This window comes from Lynx canadensis, chromosome B4 (assembly GCF_007474595.2).
Source record: "Lynx canadensis isolate LIC74 chromosome B4, mLynCan4.pri.v2, whole genome shotgun sequence".
NCBI lineage: Eukaryota > Metazoa > Chordata > Mammalia > Carnivora > Felidae > Lynx > Lynx canadensis.
The window spans coordinates 98502257-98526602 of record NC_044309.1 but is presented as its reverse complement, the minus strand read 5'-3'; the positions used below and the strand labels follow the sequence as shown (position 1 = coordinate 98526602).

The window sequence follows — 24346 nt, the reverse complement described above, 5'->3', positions numbered from 1 at the left end:
CAGAGAGAGAGGGAGACACAGAATCTGAAACAGGCTCCAGGCTCTAATCTGAATGGGCTCAGAGCCCGATGCGGGGCTTGAACCCACGAACCGTGAGATCATGAACTGAGCCGAAGTCGGATACCTAACTGACTGAGCCACCCAGGCGCCCCAATACTGATTTATTTTTAAAATGTAGGTGGAAACATTTTAATTTTTAACCACTTAATTCAACAACAGAAGCAGTGAGCCTGTGTGGTTTTTATATCCATCTCTTCTAGTTTGCTAGTCAGTTTTCAACATTATCAGATCCTTTGAATCAGTGTGGCTTCTGCTTCTGATCTGCTCTTTGTTTACACAGGCCTCTAAATCAGTGTGCCTGAGGGTGATTCTAACCTTTCCTACAATAAGCCTCCACAAATGTCAACACTCAAGGTGGGCTTTCTGCATGGGCTTTCTACTCATTAATCTCACCTCTTTTGCTTGCTTCTGAGTTTTACACCTCTGTTCTGGCTGACCTTTTCTGTATATAATTTCATGTTTTAGTCAGTGTTCACTTTCTTCCCCCTTAGACATAAAACATGCTTTGCTGTACCTGTAAGTTACCACAAGTTTTCTAACTTTCTAATTGCTGTTTGACATTGATTACTAAACAAGTCATTATAAATTGTCATGAGCTTAGATAACACCAGATGCAGTTATGTTAAATGACATGAACTTTATATGGGGCGTATTTGGATGTGTAAACTGTATCTTAAGTTCTACCAAACCAAAAAAAAAAAAAAAAAAAAAAAAAGATGAAATTCAACTATAGACTAATATTTAAATAGTTGTGCCCAAATTCCCAGTTTTCTTAGTAGTTTCTATGATATGCCTTTAGTCATTCTTATTTGAATTTTGCGTTAGTTTCAAATGGAGCATTCTCCCTAAGGTTACAAAGCCTCTATCTAAGGAATGTTATTGTACTCGATTCCATTTACTACAGTGATCAAGGGAGATGACAGTAATTTACAGTGTAAAAATAGAACAAGCTTTATTTTGACTCCTTAATTTTTTAACTTATTTACTCTTGAAAAGAAACATTTTAGTGAATATAGTCACATTATAATCTAATTGGAATTGAATGATTACTAATCTTTCAATTTCATATAACCTAAAATATAGTAAAAATATTTTCAAATGAGTTGGAAGAGCAAAAAATAGTGTGAAGATAGTTTAATCAAACCAGCAATTGAGTAATGGATTATATGCATAGAAAATATTATTATCCTTTTAATGATGGAAGGCTTTTTAAAAATATTTATTTTTAGATTTTTGATATAAGGTTGAATGATTCCAATTCAGTTTTAGCTTCATATCTACTACTTACAGTTTTAGAACAAACTCTTTTTGTGTCAGGGTTGGTATTCTTGGAGCAGGTTAAAGTGCCTTTTACAGGGCATCTGTCAAGGATAGGGTTATAATAATCTCCTCCTCCTTTATTCTAGCTCCATGAAATTCAGAGGCTGTGCATGGAAAACTCTGATGATTTCTACAGAAATTTAAGTGTATCACTTTTTAGGAAATAAATGGTATGTTTAGATTAAATAATTAGGATTCTTTTATTAGTGATGGATATAGTAATCTATATTTAAGAAGGAAGTTGGAAATTTAACATATATTTTGGATTCTTGTCTTAACTATAGTATTGTTCTATTTTATGGACAATGAAATTAAAAAAAATTTTCTCTTCTTAGGAAATTGTGGCTGCAGAGAAGAAGAAACAGACTGTTGCAGAGCAAGTGATGATAGACCACTTATCTAGGTGGGTGAGAGTTAGTAATGAGTAATATAAATCCATTCAGAAAGTTTTCATTAATTTTTTTTATTGTTAGTCAATCAGCAAGTGGCTATCTCAGAGGCTCTCAAACTTTCTCTGTTCACTGCACTCATAGTGTTTTAGTGATTTTGTTTTTCATAGCATTCCTAAGTCAGTAGAAATACCCAACAGTTCTATTTTTAAGTATTTTTATCTAAATAACTTAAGTATTTACTTCATTACAACTTAATGGCCATTTGAAAAAATAATACACATAAATTGAAAGAAAAAATATTTTTATTTCATTCTCAAATAGCCTCAATTACTTGTTTGTACCTTTTGGGACACTGCCCAATCCCTAAACCTTAGAAATGTGTAGGATACTGTCACCTTCACTTTTGACTGCACATGGCACTTACTATTTATCACAGCAACTGTAGAAAACCCTGCTTTGCAACGTTTTGACATCATTGTAACATGATCTCTTGTTCAAACTGTGAATTACCTTGAGCTAGTAGTTCAGGTAACATCCAACAAATACCAAGTATCACTGTTTCCCTCAAAAATTAAAAATATCTCACGTAGTCCCTATGAATTTTCTGTGGCACCCTAGAGTGACTTGGTGCACAGTTTGGAAACTGTGGGACCGTTAGAAATTTTAAACTTAATCTCCAGTTTCATAACTCTTAGAAAACTGTGTAAAGGTTAAACACCAGCTGTTTCAAATTGCATGATAATATGTAAATATGGCAGGATTTCAGAAAAGGCGGAATAGTCTAGGATGCCTTCAAGAAAGAACTAGGACTTTTGGTTAGCTGAAAAAAAAATTTTTTTATATTTATTTTTGAGAGAGAGAGAGAGAGACTTATGATTAGCTTTGAAAAAAAGTATTGCTTGTGTAGATGGCAGAGAGAAAGGTATTTTTATGTGCATGTTTTTCAGTAACTTGTTTTGAAATAATTAATTATTCTTTTTTAATTTTTTTTTTTTTAACGTTTATTTATTTTTGAGACAGAGAGACAGAGCATGAACGGGGGAGGGGCAGAGAGAGAGGGAGACACAGAATCGGAAGCAGGCTCCAGGCTCTGAGCTGTCAGCCCAGAGCCCGACGACGCGGGGCTCGAACTCACGGACCGTGAGATCATGACCTGAGCCGAAGTCCCACGCCTAACCGACTGAGACACCCAGGCGCCCCTATTAATTATTCTTATAGGCTTCAATGCACCTCCTTCACTTATCTCTTGAACTCACTTTGTCGGTGTTTTCACCCTCACTGTGCCACCACATCTCCTCATAAGATAATGAGTGGCATCCATGTTGTTCCACTAATGGTGATCTCTCGGTTCTCCTTTATTTGACCCAGCAACGTCTTTCTCCACTGGAAACTTTCTCCTTTTTTGAAATACTTTTCTCTTTCCCATTTGGCTTCCTACACACGACACTTGGCTAGTTTTCCTTCTCCCTTCTGCTCCTTCTCAGTCTTTTCCCCTGGTTCCTTTTCATCACCCCTGCCTTTATATGTGGGAGTACACTGGGCTCCATTCTTGGACTTTTTCTACATGTAGTTCCCAAGTGATCTCATCCAGTATCATTCCTTTAAAAACCATTTATATGCTGATGCTTCCCTAATCTAAGGCTCCAGTGGAACATTTGCCAATCTGGGTTCCGGGAAGTTCTTTTCCTTCCCTTTCCCCATGACTAAATCCTCTTTAATTTTCCTCCAAGGCAGCTCCATTTTTCAGGTTATTTAGACCTAAAATCTTGGTGATGCTTTTGATGCCTCTCTTTTTCTCAAATGCTATACTCAAGTTTGTCAGCAATCACTCTCACTTCCACCCTCACAATAAATTTACTCCTTCTTCTGCCATCATCCCTGCTCACACTGTCATCTTCTTTCTCCTGGATTATTTTAGTCACTTTCTAACTACACTCATCGTGTCTCCATTTGCCCCTTGTTGGTCTATTCTTAACCCAGGAGCCAGAGTAAGTCTATTAAAAAGCAAGCCAGATCAAACCTTCCAGTAATTTTCCACATCAGAGAAATATCTATGTATTGATTACATATCACCACAAAACCTAGTAGCTTGAAACAATAATTAAAGTTTGTTTGTTTGTTTATTTATTTATGTATTTATTTATTTATTGAGAGTGCAAACGAGCGGGGGAAGGGCAGAGAGAGGGGAGACAGAGGATCCGAAGGGGTCTCTGCCTGACAGTGGAGAGCCTGAAGGGATGCCGGCTCGAACTCACAAACTGTGAGATCATGACCTAAGCCCAAGTCGGACGCTTAACTGACTAAGCCACCCAGGCGCCCCCTAAGACAATAATTAATTAGAGCTCATGTATCTTCAGATTAACTGTCCAAGCTAGGCTTGGCCAAGTGGTTCTTACTTTTTACTTACTTTGGCCAGTTACATATGAATAAAAACATTGGTCTCAGTTCAGAGCTTAGGACTTAGGAAGCCTTATGTGTTCCCACTTGGCCTTTTTGTGCTTTCACTATATTTAAGAGAACACAGCTTGGCCAACCCACTGGTCTTAAGAAGAACGTGACTCTGCAAATGCACCTGGGCCACTTAGCCAAGATTATCCTAGACAAGCAGATCCACAAACAACCCACACTTACATAAGTTAGTTTAGTTGAGATCAGCAGAGCCATCCAGCTCTATATAATGGCCAAAGCAAGTCAAATGGCTAAGCCCAAAGCTAAAGGGGAAGAAAGTACAGTACACCTATAATGAGGCCATGGCAAGGATATGGATCAGGTGTGCTAGAAAATTGTCAATAATATAGTTTACCCAAGCCCTACATGATCTGCCCATCATTAGACCTTGGCTCACTTTTCCTGCTTCTCTCCCTCTCTTATCTATTCTGTTCCAGCCACTCAGCTTCCTCCCTGTTCTCAAACATACCATAAGGTTCACTCCTGTCTTAGGTACCTTGCATTTATCTTCCCTTCTGCTTGGACTGCTTTTCCCCCAGAAATCCATATTGTTGCTTACTTACTTTGCTTCACATCTTTATTCAGAAGTCATCAATACAATGTCTATATGTTGAAAGAAAAATAAGAGAGAGACATGGGGGCCCCTGTGTGGTTCAGTAGGTTAAGCATCTTTTTTTTTTAAGGTTTATTTTATTTGTTTTTGAGAGAGCATGAATAAGGGAGGGACAGAGAGACAGAGAGAGAGGGGGACAGAGGATCTGAAGTGGGATCCATGCTGACAGCAGTAAGCCCAATGTGGGACTTGTACTCACAAACCACGAGATCACGACCTGAGTTGAAGCCAGATGTTCAACCCACTGGGCCACCCAGGCACCCCAAGCATCTGACTCTTGATTTCAGCTCAGGTCATGATCTCATGGTTTGTGGGCTTGACGCCCAAGTTGGGCTCTGTGCTGGCAGCACAGAACCTGCTTGAGATTCTCTGTCTCCCTCTCTCTCTGTTCCTCCTCCTGCTCGTGCTTTCTTTCTCTCTCTCTCTCTCTCTCTCAAAATAAATAAATAAATATTAAAAAAATTAAAGAGAGACACGAAGCTCAGAGTTTTCTCAAAAATTTCAGTGTATTTTTAGATAATATTTATGGAAAAAGATTGATAGGAGTGTTTGTTTTTTTATGGCTAGTAGTTTTTAATTATTAAATTTATTCATTCAGTATCTGGCAAATATATAATTGTAAGTTTGCGTTGGTAGTTGAGCTTTTCTAGCTGCTTACACATATGTGAATGCTAGAGTCATGCGTTATCACACTGAATTGTCAGACTTTGTATTTTCTGTGTAGGGCTGTGATCAGTGATCCAGAACAAAACTCAACCTCCGAGAGACAAGAAAGCATTCATATCGTTCCAGATTCAAAGATGACACCTCTTCGATTTAGGAAAAGAACGCTACATGAAACTAAGTAAGAAAACTTCACTTATATCGAATGAGGATATAGTATGTTATAAATGAATTTTTAAAAATATACTTATGTGTCTAACTGAAAAGACCTTTTTATTGGCTTATTTTTGCTTTTTTCTATATAAAAGGAAGTGGAATTTTTGGAGTTCAGATCTCGGTTCTGCCAATTTAGGGTATTGGGGTATACTTTGCCCTCTAGGGTTTTTATTAGTAAGTTAGGAATGACAGCTACACCCTTAGGGGATAATATATGTGACAATATACAATATAGTAACTGAGACATTTGTATGTGCTGAATCTCATTGATATAATGTATTCAAAGTTAGTATTATTTAAACATTTATTATTATTATTATTATTATTGACATTTTGCCTTTTACGTTGTAGCTTATGAAATCTTTGGGCTTTCACAGTTTTGGGGTGCATTCCACTTAAATTTGTCAACAACTTCACTGGCAGGTGATGGCTCGCTTCAGCATCAATAGACACAAAATCCACAGTTTCTGCAGCAATGCTTTCATATTTTCAGACTGCTGGACATGCCAAGAAGTACTTCTTTAGAACTGTTCTCTTTTGTTTCATTCTTATTTTCTGGAAGGGTGTTTCCATACCTTAAATACTCAAAGGTATTGTGTATTAATTGCCTATGGCTGCTGTGACAAATTACCACACACAGTATTTTAAAGCAACACAAATTCATCCTCTTACAGTTCTGGAGGTCAGAAGCCTAAAAGCAAGGTGTTGACGGGGCTGCATTCCTTCTGGAGGCTTCAGGGGAGAATCCATTTTCTTGTCTCTTTCAGCTTCTAGAGGCTGCCTTTATTCCTTGGCTAATGGCCCCTTCCTCCATGCTCAAAGCCAGCAATGGCTGCTTATCTCTTGTTTTTTTATCACTCTGACACTGCTCTTCTGTAGTCACAGTATCCCTCTGCTTTCCTCTCGTAAAGGCACTTGTGATTGCATTGAATCCAGCTGGGTAATTTCAGATAATCTCCTCATCTCAGGGTCTGGAGTCACACATGCAAAGTCCCTTTTATCATATCATGTAATTGTAACATATTTACATGTTCTGAGGTACAGGGTATGAACAACTCTGGAGGGTCATTATTCAGCTAACACATCTAAACTTCTCTTTGTGTTTTTAGAGTTTATTTATTTATTTTGAGGGGGGGAGGCACAAGTGGCGGGGTGGGGGAGGGGAGAGAATTCCAAGCAGGCTCCACACGGTGGGCACAGAGCCCGACTCCAGGCTTGAACCCACGAACTGTGAGATCATGAGTTAAACTGAAATCAAGGGTCGGATGCTTAACCAACTGAGCCACCCAGGTGCCCCTAAATGTTTCTTTTTCTAAAGTAAACTTTTATTGAAATAAAGTATATGTCCACAAAATGTACACAGTTTAAGTGTACAGCAAAGGAATTTCCACAAAGTGAACAATACTCAGGTCCCAAGTTCCTACATCAAGAAATAGAACATTACCAACATCCCAGAAACTCCCCTTGCCTGCCTATCCCCTTCCCCTACCATAACAGGGTAACCTCTCTGTCCTGATATTATAGATGGTAACTGCCTTATTATAAACTTACTGAAGTCACAAAATTTAGACACTATGTATCTGGCTTCTTTTTGCTCAACATGTTTATGAGTCAACATGTTATGAGTTGTTATTTGTTTTTGTCTTTTATTCTCACTGTACAGTATTTCATTGTATATAAATATGCCACGGTTTATTTACTCACGATGTTGATGGACATTTGGCTGTTTCAGAGTGGTGCTTCCGTGAACTTTGGTGTATGCCTTTTGGTGAACATACGTCCTCGTTTCTGCTCAGTACATCCTTAGAAGTGGAATTGCTGGACCATTTAGTATGCATTTGTTCAGCTCTAAAAAATAAAGCCAAATAGTTTTTCAGAGTGGTGGCTGCAATTAGCACTCCCACCTGTAGCAGTAAGAGGATTCTAGTTCACCACATCTTTGCTGGTGTTCAGTATTGTCAATGTCTTTCATCTTAGTTCTTATGGGTGTGTTATCCATATCCCCTTGTATGAAACAGATCTCCTCTTACATGAATCTTCCCTTCGAGTCTGTTGGGTTATCTTCTTTGCATTGATCTGTGGAACTTAATTTATATATTCTTGGTACAAGTCCTTTTTCAGTTATATTTGTTGGACAGATCTTTTCTTCCTCTATGGTCACCTTTTCATTTTCTTGATCAAGTCTTTTGCTGAATAGGAGTTTACTAATTTTGATGTAGACCAGTTTGCCGATCTTTCCACTTATCGTTAGTGCCCTATGTATCTTTAGGAAATCTCTACCTATCACAAACTCATTGTCCCTCTAACTCATAATGCTGCATATGTCCTAATATATCAAATTATTATAAATGCATGGTTGGTGTCTAGGCTTTTCCTTTAGTCTCATCTCCCTATTTTGTATTTCTGCACCAATATCATCCTGTCTTAATTGGTATTGCTTTCTTTTAGAGTAATTAGAAAAAAACCTTCAATATTGGCTTGATATACTATGCCCTTTCCTCTTCTATATAAATTTTATTTTACTTATTTTTTAATTTAGTTTGTTAATGTTTATTATTGAAGAGAAAAACAGAGAAAGAGCATGAACAGGTGAGGGGCAGAGAGAGAGGGAGACACAGAATCTGAAGCAGGCTCCAGGCTCCGAGCTGTCAGCACAGAGCCTGACCTGACTTGGGGGCTTGACCTCATGAACCATGAGATCATGACCTGAGCCAAAGTCAGATGCTTACCCAACTGAGCCACTCAGGCACCCCTTGTCAATATAAATTTTAGATTGAGCCTCCTTCAGTGAAAAATACTATAGTGGTATTAGTTAGAATTACTGAATTCATGGATTTCGTCCTCCCGCATTCATTCTTCCTGGAGAAGGAGAAGAGGATTTTGCTTCAGAGTTGGAAGTGAGAATAGCAGGTATAGGGCAGCCCTTCCTCTTGTCTTTTCTTTGGGAGCCAGCTGCCTGCAGAAGCTGCTCAAGGCATTACATTTCGCAGGGTCCCTACCCACTGGGAATGAGTGGGTTAGTCATATAATACAGTTAGTAATATAGTTAGTAATATAGTATTTAGTAATAGTATATAGTATATAGTAATAGTATATAGTATATAGTAATATAGTATATAGTTAGTAATATAATAAAATACATATTTTAATCTTCATCTGCCTGATTCTTATTTTGTATTGGTTAAGAACTTGGGTAGAAGTGTTTGGTACTACTTATTGGATACTTAAAACCTTAGCATAGAACTTTCCATTTATAATGTAAATGTTTTATTCTTTTATCTTTTCACGGAGACTCTAGACTCTAAGCTGCTGTTACTTCAACCTATCACTGTTAAATTGAATTCTGTTCATCTTTGAGAAGCAATCTAATATAATGGTTATGAGCAAGGTTGGGCTCTGTCATGCAGTAATTATATGACTCTGTAAAATTTATTTGTAAGATGGGATAATAGTACTTCATGAAGTTATTGCAAGCATTGAATGGACCAATGCACATTTAAGTGATTTTAATAGTGACTGATGTCTAGGAAGTTCTCAATAAATAGTAGCTGTTATTGCTGTTTTTTTCTCAGCATTTAGAATTTTTTTAGGCATGTAGTGAGCATTCAATATGCACATTAATACTAATGGGTTAAGTTGAATCGAGATGACCAATTTTTCATGGCTCCATCCTGTGTTCACAAACTCCTTTGGTCCATAGGCTCTTGTTGTGTGTATCCTGTTTACCTTTCATAGAGACTTAGATTTTGTTGAAGTATTACTTTTCAAGATCCCAATGACTCATATACTCACTTACTATTTACATTATTGCAGTTTCATTACACCTGCAGTTTTATTGGAGCACCAAAAAATTATTTAGGAAGGAGAGTAAAGACACATGACCAATTTTTCAGATTTCTTAATATAAAGGAGATTACTAGTAACAGGGTTCCAAAGTGTGGATATTTGGGTTTTATTTCATATTATTAAACAAAATTTTAGGACTAGCAATCTTCGTGAGGTCATTTTGTGCTTCATGAAGGCCATAAGATTAAATAAGCAGCCTGGGGTCTTACAGCTAGACCTCTCGCAAGGCTGGAGCCTCTTCCAGCATCCTTTTCCATTATTCTGTTATGTTGGTAAGGAATGTTTTCAGCTGCCCGTGACTGAAAACTTGACGGATGGTGACTTAAACAAGTCAGGATTTATTTTTCTTACATAACCAGTTGCCTGGAGGTAGTGGTTGGTTTTAGGCCAGTGGCTCAGTGATGACGCAGCTCTGGGCTGGCTTTCTCAAGATCTTATTGGCCTTTCTGACATGCTTGCCTGATGGCTGGCATCTTTTCCCTGCCACATTCACAGGCAGGAACTGTTCCCATGCCACACTCTGTCACCAGGGTAAAAGAAAGTCTTTCCTGGAAGTTATTGGCAGGACTTTGTCCCTTAGTTACCTCTAATGGAAAAAAACTAAAAAAGCAAATTATATGGTTGGAGGGAGGCATAGAACAGCGTTAGAAATGGCTGCAGGTAGGACCAGTTACAAATGTGCTGTTTACTTGTGTAGCACTTTGATACTATACATTCAAATAGAAGTCATTCATGTGTTATACACTGCATCTCAGGGTTATTTCCTCCGAGTCGGCTTCAGTGAGCACTCAAAACGTGGGGGGGGGGGGGGGTTATAACTTCATCTTCATTCTGTGCGTTTCAAAATACCAACGTTACTTTTTTTCGTACTTCATCATTTACATCAAGTGTAGTGTAAGTAACTTTAAAATAATTATTGACCAGTGTATTTCTTAACAGGATAAGAACCCATTCTACATTAACTGAAAACATGCTTTCCCACAAAGTACAGTTTGATGGTAGGATCATATCAAGGTAATTGTGATTTTATTAAACTTCTAATTCTATAATTGTAAAAAATAGTCTCTTCAAATAGAAATAAGAATAATGAGATTAGTTAGTTTTGTCACATTTAAGTAAAAAAATGTGAATGTAGAATGAACATTTTAGGTAATATATATTAGTATGTTGCAAAAATTATAGGAACTAGGAACGTACAAATAAGACATTTTAATTAGAAGTTATTTAAAAAGTGATTTTAAAATGTCTTTCGAAAAGAAACTTAGAAGTGAATTTTTTGATGATATATACTACTAGTAGAAAATGGTAGACCATTTAAAAATTAACCTTTATGTAAGCTGCTTTATTTGATTTTCTTTTAATGGCTTAAATCACTAGTAGATTATTGATAGATACAAGAAAGTGAAAAGAAAGATGATTCTCACATATGTTATCTCTGTCTTATAAACTTCCAATGATACAAAATGCTGATGTTCTTTGTGTATATTAAAGGTGAAGTGTGTTTTTAAAAGTTATCATGTTTGTTTAGTGATTTTAAGCTTTCTTTTTTCATTAAAAATTTTTTTCTAATGTTTATTTATTTTTGGGAGAGAGACAAAGACAGAGACAGAGATAGAGACAGAGCATGAGCAAGGAAGGGAGGGCAGAGAGAGAGAAAGAGAGAGAGAGAGGGAGACACAGAATCCGAAGCAGGCTCCAGGCTCCGAGCTGTTAGCACAGAGCCCGAGGTGGGGCTCAAACTCACAAACCGTGAGATCGTGACCTGAGCCAAAGTTGGACGCTTAACTGACTGAGCCACCCAGGAGCCCCTTAAACTTTCTATTAATGGCAAAGATGAAAATGTCTATCCTTGAGTGGCTTCTTGCAAGGTCAACATTTAAAAATTGTTTTCACTTTATCTTAAAATTCTATGTCAAAATAGTAATCTAAATTGTAATATATCTATATGCATATCAGTGTAAGGTAAAGCTTTTTCTCCATCCGAATCTTACTTAAACTGACACTTCAGCAAGCCAGGTCGTTTCCCCTGTAGCTGTCCATAATGCTTGCTCATTGGCACACATTCAAGAGAGTTATGCTATTCTTTGACATGCACAATTCTGGTTTATTATTTAGTTTGAAAATTAGCCTATTTGAAAATCTTTAATATTATTCTATTTTTCTAGAAATGGACGTGATGCTTGCAGAGAGCTGATTGGGTTCTTTTTTACTCATGACCAGTCCCTAACAATTTATGAATATCGGCAATTTGGGAAAAATAGGTATGCCATAAAACATTGTTACAACTCTCAAGATGATGACTTCTAGAGAATCTGACTAACTTTGCACTTTTGTCATTTAACTTCTAGAACAAATGTGCTTCCTTTTATTCAAAAAAACATTTATAGTCATCAGTGTGGACGAAGAAAAGGAAAACAATACCAACTTGGTGATTTTTATGTTGTAAGTTAAGTATGTATGTGTGCCAATGTTTTAATACCAGATGTTGGATTTTGTAGGATCCTGTGGGGGTGGGGGAACAGGGTTTCTAGTTTTCAATTTATTACCTCTACTCTTTACAGGGCAGGGGCATTTGTGTGAGTGGCTAACGGTTGCTCTTTCCCCAGGAGCTTCTGCCTCTCAGGTCCAGATCCTGGTGGCCTGAATGTAAGCATAGCATTTATTCCCCGTAACACTCTACCGTTCCCCACAAATCTGAGATATAAGTTTGGGAGAGCTTGTCTCTTGGTACTTTTAAGGCCTTCAAGGCTGTGCCACTAGGTATGTGGCTACTTCAGTAGTACCAGGAGTAATGCTTCTCATAATTGCAGGCTTATCTCCTGAAGATGCATGTTTTTCTCCGTATAGAGGGATACTTGGCCTCTGGAGCTGTCATATATCTGATAGTTAGCTTATCCTCCTTGTGATTTCCCCACCTCACACAACTACTGACTTACGGTGTATAACAAGGATTCCCTAGAATGGGTTGGTCTTCGGTAATATTACAATTTGTATAGTGCTCTTAAATTTTGTTTTATATTTATTTTTGTTTTTAAAGTAAGCTCTACGCTCAACGTGGGGCTTGAACTCATGACCCTGAGATCAAGAGTTGCGTGCTCTGTGGACTGAGATAGCTAGGAGCCCCTAGTGCTCTTAAATTTTAAATTACTATGTTTATATTATCTCAAATGTAGCACTATCCACAGTGACCATCCAGGTAACACGTATATACTCATAGGATAAACATTGGAGATAGAACAGTGAATAAGCTAAGTCAGTTTCCTACTTTCATGGAGCTTACACTCTAATGGGAAATACAGTCAAAAAGGAGGGCTGGATAGGAGGGGCAATGATTCAGTTTTGTTGGGTCAAAAAAGGCTTCCTGGAAAAAGCACCATCCAACATTGACCTAGAAAAGGAATTAGCTAGGCTGGGATAAGTAGATAAGAGAGGAAAGGCTTCCAGGTGGAGGAGACAGCTCGTGCAAAGAACAAAAAGCATGAAAGAACATGGCTTATTTGAGGAACCGGAAGTAGTTAGCTGGCTGAACTTTAGTTCAACTTAAGAGTTGGCAAGAGAGGAGTCAGAGCTTATTAACAGTAGACTTTTTATTAAAGAGTTATCTAAAATCTATTGGGGAGTCATTGAAAGATGATAGGTGGATGGAACAAGGGGAGCTGACATTATCTGGTTTGTGATTTAGAAAGATCTTTCTAGTTACAATATGGGGAATGGATTGAAGACTAGTAGAAAGAACCAGATTGGCCTGAATAGCATTAATTAGGAAGGAGGTAACGGCAACCTGAATTAGGCAAGTGGCTGTGTCTCTGAAGCTAATTAGAAAAAAATTTTAAAGTCTTCAGGAGGCAGAATCAATAAGATGTTGTGACTAGTTACATGAGGAGTTGGGGTGAGGAAAAACTTTACATCTTAAACTTGGATTAAATAAATACACTAGACATATGTCAGTCTAGCCTGCTTCTTGAGATCTAGAGAACATCAACTCCAAATCCCATTTCACAACCTGCAGACAGAACGTTTCACGTCTATCCCCAAATTAAAGTTACCTCTTGCTTTGAGCTGCTGCTTTAATGATTTAGTGTAGTTTATGATTTATTCTCACTATCCCTGTTCTGTATTACTTGAACCAGATGTGGAACTCTGCTGCCTTTTATGATTTCCAAGAAACAAATGGGGTGGAGAGGAGAAGGAAGAAAGAGAAAAGAAAGCAGGGAGGGAGAGAGAGGAACAGAGGAATGAAAGAAGGAAAGTAGGAAAGAAAAAGGGGAGGGAAAGAACGAAGGGAGCGTCTGGGTGGCTCAGTCGGTTGAGTGTCTGACTTCGGCTCAGGTCATGATCTCGGAGTCTGTGAGTTCGAGCCCCGCTTTGGGCTCTGTGCTGACAGTTCAGAGCCCGGAGCCTGCTTCAGATTCTGTGTCTCCTTCTCTCTCTCTCTCTCTCTCTCTCTCTCTCTCTCTCTGCCCCTCCCCCGCTCATGCTCATCTCTCTCTCTGTCAGAAATAAACATTAAAAAAATTTATATATATATACACATATACATATGTGTATGTATTACATACATATATATATATGTGTATATATATATGTATATATATATATATGTATATATATATGTATATATATATATATATATATATGTAATCCTTAGTGTGGCAGACATTTTGAAGGGCATAATAGAGGGAGGTTTATTTTGCATCAGTGTAAGCAACTTACAATAGACATTTTTATTAAAACTATGTCCCTTAAACATTTCTCATGATATAAGTCCTCCTGTCCATTTTCTGACTGCTTCCACCACTTGCTCTTCCCACAGTCTTCCATTTCTGTATGCAGGGATATTAGGCTTAATTTCCTTTTTTGCGAGGGTGGGGGCAGGTCTTGTCTTATGTGGGGGTGGGGGCAGGGACCTTCCAGGTGTTATCCTGGAACTTACCTTTTCACTTTTGTATGCTCCGTTAAGGTCTTTTCCCAGACACTCCCTAAAGGAAATTTTAGTGCCATGTGGTAAGATAATACTCATATAAACATGTACGTGTGCCCACAGACGCGCATGCATAAAAGTGCACCCACATACGTTAACTCACAATCATGCTTTGGATGATGCTCTGACTTAGAACACGTACAAGTATGTACACACAAATGTATATATACGTGTGCTTATAGGCATTGTTCTGCTACATGTATCATATAGTCTCTTTCAATGCTTCATATAATCATTTCAAGAGAATTTATATACATTTTAAAGAATGGAGAAAATACTATAGTTATAAGTTTTTAAAGTAAATACTCCAGGAAAAAGGAAAGAAATCTCTCCCCTTATTTTCAAGAGAGATAATTAAGCCCCTTATTTTAATGTTTGTCCATATTCAACCATATTTATTTGAGCAGCTCAGAGATTAAAATAATAATTTTCTAAGTTTGGATTAGGAATTTTTGATAGGAATTTTTTCACCAAAGCCCTGCTGCTCCAGTTAGGTTACAATTAGTTTTAAATTTATGTGGTGTTTGTTCCAAAAGACCGGGTGAGAGAGGGTGATGGATCCATTGTAGTTCATCAATTTGCAGTACATCTTTCTGTGAATCAATGGTTGTATTTCTAAACTTAAGGATGCCATAATTAAATAACTGTCCTTTCTTCTTCTGACTCTTAGAGAAAGTTGGAGTTCTTTTTTCACATCGATTGTTAAATCTGAGATTGTTCTAATTGAGAGATTGATTGAGAAATTATTTCCTTAATTTCCAATATTATTAGCTGGAGCCTGTGTGGTTTCCAAATATTCTCTAAATATACTTTTTTTATAGTATAAAAGTATACCATGTATCGTATAATCAGAATTGAGTATTTAAAATTAGAATTAGTGTGTTTTACTTCTCATATACTTCCTAGCTTTAAATAATTCATCTGCTGGGGCATGTGAGTGTCAGTTGAGTGTCTGTCTGACTTTGGCTCAGATCGTGATCTCATGGCTTGTGAATTCCAGCCCCATGTCGGGCTCTGTGCTGACAGCTCAGAGCCTGGAGCCTGCTTCGGATTCTGTGTCTCCCTTTCTCAGCCCTTCCCTGGCTTGTGTTCTGTTTCTCTGTCTCTCTCTCAAATATAAATAAACGTTAAAAATATTAAAAATTAATAAATAATTCATCTGTTAATTTCTTTAGGGAGCAAACTTGACATTTTTGAGTTCTGATCATCCCAGACTTCCAGAAAGCATAAAAGAAAACACATTACTTATACTTCGAATCACTGATATTGATCAGATAGCTTTGGATTCTCTCAAGTAAGTAAAATATGCACTTGTCATTTTGAAAGTAAGTGAAAACACTATTTTTTATGATCTTAAAATGATATTCTGTTCTAAAGCATTTTGACTTTAGTTAAGGTTTATATTTTCGAAAAACAAAGCATAGATATATTTGACTCCTTTATGTGCTATATTGTACTCAAATACACTTTATGTGTGGGAATAGTTAAATAAAGATAAAAAATGTCCCATTTTCTGTTAAAGGTATTTTATTAATTTGCCTGTGTTATATCACTTTTATTTTACCAAATGCCACCGAAGTTATCAATTTTAAAAGGTAGACTACAGTACCATATTATAATGTTTCCCACATTTTTAGTGTAATGCTTTTTTTTTTTTTTAGCACTTGCTTATATTATTCATGGATTGATGGTATACGTAATGAAAAAAAAAGTGGTATGAATCAAAAAGTGCTTTTAAATGAATTTGAGTTTTTTAAATCACAGAATATTTATTACGTAAAACATACATTTTAAACAGATTTTATTTTAGAGAGAGACAGAGAGGATCTTAAGCAGGCTCCACACTCAGCACAGAGCCCAACTTGGGGCTCGATCCCATGATCCTGGGATCATGACCTGAACCGAAATCAAGAGTTGGACACTCAACCAACAAAGCCACCCAGGTGCCCCCACACATATATTACTTATATATATTTTATAATATATGTGTATGAACATGTCAATTGCAATATATATTATTTATATATGCTTTATAATATATATTCTGATTTAAAAGAATTGAAATTCATTTAAAAACATGTTTTGATGCAAAGTGTGTATAAATAACATGTTTTATATATATTCATATTTATATATAAGTAATATATATAAATAAAATATAAAATGTGTATAATCAGAATATATAATAAAATATATATTTTTAAATCACAGAATATATATGTGTATATGCTGTTCTTGCTGAGTGTTTCTTCGTGCTATATGCATATTAGAATGACAATAATTGGTGTACTGTGTGTGTGTCAGAGGACACATCCCATAAATTGGCTAAAGGAAGTCTGTTTCTTTGTTATGTGCTGTATTGCTCAAATGCATGCAATTTTTTTTTTCTCTTTGTAAAATAACGTTTTTACATTTTGTACTTTGAAAGTTAAAACTGATTTTAAATTTTATAGTTTTAATAATTTTAAAAGAACATTGAAATAGCTACAAAATGAATATAATGTTTAAAGGTAGTTCTTGGAAGGTTTAAGGATTTTAGCTCTTGATTTAGCATATTCAGTCTTCTGGGGATTAAAGCAGCAAGCAGAGGTGGGACTTGACTAATCTCTAAGCACTCTTCCAACTCTGAGAGTTTCTTTGAGTCCGGAACAGGAAAGAGCTTAGAGTTTCCATACTCAAAATTGCAAAAGAATACATTTTTATCATCGTGAACATGTCAATTGCAGAACTGATTCTGTGGAACGTGAGGATATAACCAGTCAAGAAGCCAATGATAGGCTTGTCTTAAAGGCCATTCAAGGTATGTATCATTACCATAGTCTCAAGTCTTCAACCATTCTCTTTGCAAGCAATATTTTCCAGACATTTCTTAGTTTTATAACAAAGGCACTTGATTTATATTTCTTATTTGCTTATTTTGCTTATATTTTATGATATATATATATATTTAAAAATATTTTTAAGATTTCTTCTATTTTAAAGATTCTGTTTAATTGAATAATATTATATGAATTATGATCTTAAGAATTTTATTTTATTTTTTTATTTTAGAGAGAGAGCACACATGAGCAGGGGAATGGGGCAGTGGTGGGGGACGGGGGACAGAGATAGAGAGAGAATCCCAACATGAATCTCATTCCCAGTGTAGCATTTTTTCTTTTACAAGAGGCTACTATAAATCTCTTTAGGTTATCATCTAATGCATAGGACAAGTATTATATTACAAAAATCACTTATATTTTATTCATTTCATGGATAAAACCCATACTATCTAGTACTTTCTATAATTCTTTTGTTGACCATTAGCATGATAGATGGTTCTTCATCCCCTTGTTTTCAATCTGAAGGTGCCTTTAGGTCTCAAGTCGGTCTCTTATAAACAGCATATAGATGGATCTTGTTTTCTTATCCATTCTGTTACCCTATGTCTTTTGTTTGGAGCATGGAGTCCATTGACATTTAGAGTGAGTACTGAAAGATATGAGTTTATTGCCATTATGATGCTTGTAGAGTTGGAGTTTCTGGTGGTGCTCTCTGGTCCTTTCTAATCTTTTGTTGTTTTTGGTATTTATTTATTTATATATATATTTTTTCATCTTTTATCCCCTCAGAGAGCCCCCCCTTAAAATTTCTTGCAGGGCTGGTTTAGTGGTCACAAACTCCTTTAATTTTTGTCTGGGAACCTTTTTATCTCTCCTATTTTGAATGACAGCCTTGCTGGATAAAGAATTGTTGGTTGCATATTTTTCTGATTCAGCACATTGAATATATCCTGCCACTCCTTTCTGGCCTGCCAAGTTTCTGTGCATAGGTCTGTTGCAAATCTGATTTGCCTTCCCTTATATGTTAAGGACTTTTTTTCCCTTGCTGCTTTCATGATTCTCTCCTTGCCTGAGTGTTTTGTGAATTTGACTATGATATGCCTTGTTGATGGTCGGTTTTTGTTGAATCTAATGGGGGTCCTCTGTGCTTCCTGGATTTTGATGTCTGTCTTTCCCCAGGTTAGCAAAGTTTTCCACTATGATTTGCTCACATAACCCTTCTACCCCTATTTCTCTCTCTTCCTCTTCTGGGACCCCTATGATTCTGATGTTGTTGCTTTTAATGAGTCACTGACTTCTCTAATTCTTAAATCGTGCTCTTTTGCCTTAATCTCCCTCTTTTTTTCTGCTTTGCTATTCTCTATAAGTTTGTCCTCTATATCACTGATTCTCTGTTCTGCCTCATCCATCCTTGCCGCCGCTGCATCCATCCATGATTGCAGCTCAGTTATCGCATTTTAAATTTCCTTCTGGCTATTTTTTACTTCTTTTATCTCTGCAGAAAGGGATTCTAATCTATTTTCGACTCCAGCTAGTATTCTTATTATTGTGATTCTAAATTCTGGTTCAGACATCTTGCTTGTATCTGTGTTGGTTAAATCCCTGGCTGTCGTTTCTTCATGCTTTTTCTTTTGGGGTGAATTCCTTCATTTTGTCATTTTAAAGGGAGAAAAGGAGTTAATGAGGTAGAAAAATTGAAATAAAAAAATTGAAATTAAAAAGTATTAAAATTAAAAAATTAAAACCACACACACACAAGTAGAATAGATGATGCTAGATCCTAGGTGTGTTTTGGTCTGGGTGTTGAAAGAGGTTTTGACAGGTTAGAGAAAAAAAAAGGGGAGGAAAAAAAAAGGGAATCGTTTGAGAATTTGAAAAAATGAATACACTGAAGTATACTAAAATGAGATGATGGGGGTAAAATAGAATTTGAAAAAAGATACACAAAAGTGAAGATATGTATAGTAGAAAAAAATTAAAGAAAAATATTTTTAATAAAAATTAAAAATGAATGAATTTTTTCATTTTCTGTGTTTAAGAAAAAGAAATGAAAAAGACAAAAAAGGTAAAAAAAAGAAAGTCATTTGAAAATTTGAAAAAGTGAATACACTATAGTAGACTAAAATAAAATGATGGAAGTAATATAGAATTTGAAAAAATTTACATAAAAGCAAAAACAATAGTAATAAAAATTAAATAATATTTTTAAAAGAAATTGAAAGTAAAAATGAAGGTTTTCTCTTTCTGCATTCAAGAAAAAGAAAATAAAAAAGAAAAAGAAAAAAGAAAGAAAAAAAGTAAATTGTTAGAAAATTTGAAAAGGTGAATACACTGAAGTAGACTAAAATAAAATGATGGAAGTAAAGTAGAATTTGGAAAAACTTACACAAAAGTAAAAAATATAGTAATAAAAATTGAAGAAAGATATTTTTAATAAAAATTGAAAATAAAAATCATTTTTTTCTCTTTCTGTATTCAAGAAAAAGAAAAGAATTGTAAAAGAGAAAAAGAAAAAAGAAAAAGAAAATTGAATAGATGAGCCTGCTAACAGATTGAAGTAGGACTGAAATTGCTTCGTTTTCCCCTAGAAGTCAGTCTATGTAGCTCTTTATACTCCATAAATTAAGCTGGCGGTGAGACTTTGTGTTCTTGAAGAGTGAAGTTGGCCCAGTTGGGCGGGGCTCAGTGTAACAGCTCGGCTCTCCACTAGATGGCACTGCTAGCCTACTGGGGTGGATTGTTGCAGAGCTCGCAGGTGCGTATGCGCATGTGCATGCATGGAACCGGTGAAAATGGTACTACCCAGCTACCCAGTTTGTTCTCCGGGATCAGCAATTGCGCACTTGTCCTCAGTCTTCAGCTTTCATCCACTCCCTGCTTTTTCACTCTCTGTGACCAGGCCCCAGGCAGTACCTCTCTCCCAAGTTTTGTCTCAGATGTGGCTGTTTTCCCCAGCCGCTTACTTCCAAAGGACTGCATCTTTGACCTGTTCCGCCCCTCCGCGGGAGGGTCTCATTGAGCAATGGCCAAATGCCGGCTGCACCAGGAACGCCTGCTGGGCCCTGCTAATGCCGGTGCCCTGAGACTGAGGCTAGGTGCCAGCCCACCCTAGAAAAAGTTCGCAAGATAGTGTAGCAGCAGTTTTTCAGGGATTATGGAAAACCACAACACACGTCTGGCACCAGGCTTCACCCTTAATGACCTTGTTCTAGCAACAGCGAATGTGGCTGTTCTCTGGGGTCTGCTGGGACCAGGTGGCTTCAACAGTCTCTACCAAATGTCCTTCCAGCAGTGGAACTGCTTTTCCCCATGTGGCCTGAGATCCTCCTGGACCCCACTCTGTTCCTGGGGATTCGCCCTTCCCACCAGAGCGCCGCCAGGATTCGAGCTGTGGAGTTGCAGCCTTTGCGCTCCTCTTGTTTACAGTCTTAATGGGATTTAAACCCTCTCCTTTCTCCCTTTTTAGTTTAGTCCCTGCGTCTGTTTCCAACTTTCCACCTTCTCTCCAGCTGCTTTTGGGAAGGGGTGCTTTTCCCATATTCTTCCCCCGCCCCAGTCTCTGTCCTCTCTCTGCCCGCAAAGTGGTTCTCTACCTTTCACGACTTCTTGCTCCCCAAGTTCAGCTCTCTGTGCTGTGTACCTGCTGAATTCTGTGGTTTAGGTTGTGCAGATCGTTGTGTTAATCCTCCAGTCAGTTTTCTATGTGTGTAGGATGGTTTAGTGTTGGTCTGGCTGTATTTCATGGACACGAGACACACAAAAAGCTTCCATGCTGTTCCACCATCCCGGCTCCTCTCCCCTAGTACTTTCTATAATTCTTATATTTGGTGTGCCTGGGTGACTTGGTTGAGCCCCGTTGGGTGTCTGGCTCTTGATTTTGGCTCCGGGCATCATCCCAGGGCTGTGGGTTTGAGCCCTGCTCCAGGCTCTGTGCTGACAGTACGGAGACTGCTTGGGATTCTCTGTTTCCTTTTCTCTCTGCCCCTCCCCTGCTTGCTCGCACTCTCTCTCAAAATAAATAAATAAACATTTTAAAATGTTGGTCTGGGATTGGTGCTTGAACTGTCCAAAATTCTTCATGTTATTGTTAGTAAATTATTTTCTCTGTTCCGTCACGGTCAGTACAGTATTTGTCACTGCTGAATCCAGTGACGTGTGTTCTTTATTGTGTTCAATAACTGCTCTAGTAACGTTAATTATATTTTCTTAAGTAATGATGGCACAAACTGTGTTAAATGTAATCACTGACCCACAAAGAGAATTTTAAGAGCTTGAGAATATAACGTAAACATTCCTAGAAGAAAGGGCTACTTTAAATGTGTAAGTATAAGATAACATTCCAAAGCCTTGATGCTATTTAATATGTAAATTATCCTTTGATGATTTCAAACTATTTTAGAAATGTTGAACTCATGGTTTTGGAGCGACTGGCCTGGCATCAATTTTATCATTATGGGAAAGAGGAAAGAGATTAAAGATGTGGGATCATTAGATGACGAGGAAGCCTGGAAAGTAGAAACTAAGATTTTATTTGTAACACTTGGATTATTTTCATCCTGATAAAGTGACCCATTATTTTTGTATATTTAAAATACAGCACTCCACCACACAGTGGTGCTATAGTTCTAGTATATTTACATGTGATTTTGTATATAACACTCTACTAAAAGCATTCTATTTTCCAAACTCTTTTGTCAGTCACACACACCATCTAGTTGCATAAGCAAGCACATTACCTTGTATCACTTACATCAGCTTTAATTCTACAAGAAAGACAATTGTAATTTGATACATTTGTACATTAGACCAGTTGGTTTCCATCTCTCTTCTTCCTGAACAGATGCGCTAAAGGAACAGCTACACAAAAGAGGTGTTCGTATTTTGACTGGATTGGGGAAATACCTCCAACAACTGGACAAGGAAGGAACTGGACTTTTAGCTAAGGCAGATTTTAAGCAAGCTCTAAAAGCATTTCACTTAGAAGTGTCCGAAAACGTACGTGCTGCAATGAGTAACATAGTATTCTTAAGTGGTGTTATTCATTTTTCTAGTGAGATTTTTAGTAGCTCATGTGTCTCTTTCTTTGTGCCTCATAATCAGTGTTAGCCATCAAGCGACAAGTCCTGTTGATTTTTTAAAATTTCAATATTCATTCCTCCCTCCTACATTTAACAAGAGCCTAATAAGAAGGCATTGTTCTCAGCTCTGAGAACACATACTCTGTACTCTTAAGGTCTTCATAATCAAAGGAAAAGAAATATAAATAGATTACAAAACACTTTATGTGTCAAGTGGAGAATGCTTTCAGAACACATGGGATATTTTCCAAGCCAGCTTATGGGGAAGGGGAGGGAAGATCATAGGACTCCTGCAGGAGGGTATAGCTGAGCTGTCTTTTGAAGGATGAGGAAGAACTAAACAGACAAGAGGGGAGGAGGAGTGTGGATCAGACAGCGAGACCACAAAAGGAGAAGCACATGTAAAGGCATGAAGGGGAAAGGGAGTATAGCCTGTTCTAGGAATGGCAGAAGGTCACCCTCACACCTCCTACCCTGACCAGAGCCATTATACATCCTGTTCTCTATGCTGGGGGCAATCTCCCACTAGACCTTTGCATGGCTGGATTTTCCATCATTCAGGCTTTCTCTACTGGGAGCGCTACACTGATAGCCCTGCCTAAAGGAGTGCCCCATCCGATCTCCAGCCCTCTCTGTACCATTTCCTATTTTATTTTCTTCATACCACTTTGCAAGTATTCTCTGGCTTTTCTGGCAAGTAGGGTATAAGTTCCATCTGGGAAGACACCAAGGTGCTTCTGGTTTCCTGCTGTAACACCTCAAGTAGAACCTTGCATACGCAAGTGCTGAGTAAACAGGCGACCCATTAGTTTACATGGGTAGATACATGAATGGAAGGAAAAGAGAAGAATGGAGAGAAATAAGCCTAGCACGGTTCTATTACATTAAAGCCTTTCATGCCATACTAAGTTTGATTTTATTCTAATAGCGAATTTGAAACACGTCTACCTCAAGGGTTTTGGATAAGGGATTCTCTTGCGTTGCTCTCTTGCTTCAAACGGTCTTGTCACAAGACGTAGCATATTTTGTGGAGGGAACACTGGAAATTGAATTTATGAGGTATAGATTCAAGTTCTGGCCTTACTACTTCAACTGTGTGATTTTGAATTGGTCTTTTAACTTTTCTAATTGACAGGCTTTGCCTGGACAATCCACAGATACTACCTCTAGTCAGAGTTGCTTTGAACCTCAGATGAGAAAATTTCGTGGGAACATGCCTTATTTTTATTATTTTTTTAAGTTTATTTATTTATTTTGAGAGACAGAGAGAGTGATTGGGAGAGGGGTAGAGAGAGAGGGGGTGACAGAGAATCTTAAGCAGGCTCCTCGCTGCCAGCACAGAGCCAGATGTGGGACCTCAGCCCACGAAACCGTGAGGTCATGACCTGCACTGAACCATGAGTCAGATGCTTAACAGACTGAGCCACCCATCAGGTGCTCCGTCAGGCTTATTTTTAAACTTAACAGCACATTTTACAGATACTTAAAGTCAGTCGTGTACTGGGTATTATGACAGACAAATTAGGAGTAGTTGAAAAGTGGTGGGGAGCAGGGCATCTTAAGATGGAGTTTTCTTATTAGAATTTTAATTGAAAAAATTAGGAGGAAGTGAAGGGAGTTTTTTTTTTGAGTACCTATTTGTCAATCACCTTGCTAGATACCCTATTTACATTCTCACTTAAAGCTAACAACTTGACTGAGACATTTAAAGTATATTTACCTTAGTTTAAGAAAACCTCATGCTGTAATTTCTTTGTTGTTAGGAATTCTGTGAATAGAATATTCTACTAAGTTGTGCATTTGCAAAGGAATAAGTGGCAATGGTAAAATGAACCAACTGACATAAGGTTTGACTCAAAATAACACCTTTCAGTGTGAGTTATGGAATAATATTGGAGCCATTCAAA

The 24346-nt window shown here is 37.3% G+C and overlaps 1 protein-coding gene across 1 annotated transcript in view; it reads left to right on the top strand.

Annotated features, from left to right (window-relative positions):
- CAPS2 (calcyphosine 2) overlaps positions 1-24346 on the top strand; it is a 51313-nt gene that overhangs the window by 18664 nt on the left and 8303 nt on the right. Inside the window, exons 7-14 of the mRNA XM_032594012.1 lie at positions 1716-1783; positions 5558-5677; positions 10498-10572; positions 11724-11819; positions 11907-12000; positions 15715-15833; positions 17266-17339; positions 22202-22356. Of these exons, the coding sequence (XP_032449903.1) occupies positions 1716-1783; positions 5558-5677; positions 10498-10572; positions 11724-11819; positions 11907-12000; positions 15715-15833; positions 17266-17339; positions 22202-22356 (801 nt within the window). The remainder of the gene's footprint in view (positions 1-1715; positions 1784-5557; positions 5678-10497; positions 10573-11723; positions 11820-11906; positions 12001-15714; positions 15834-17265; positions 17340-22201; positions 22357-24346) is intronic.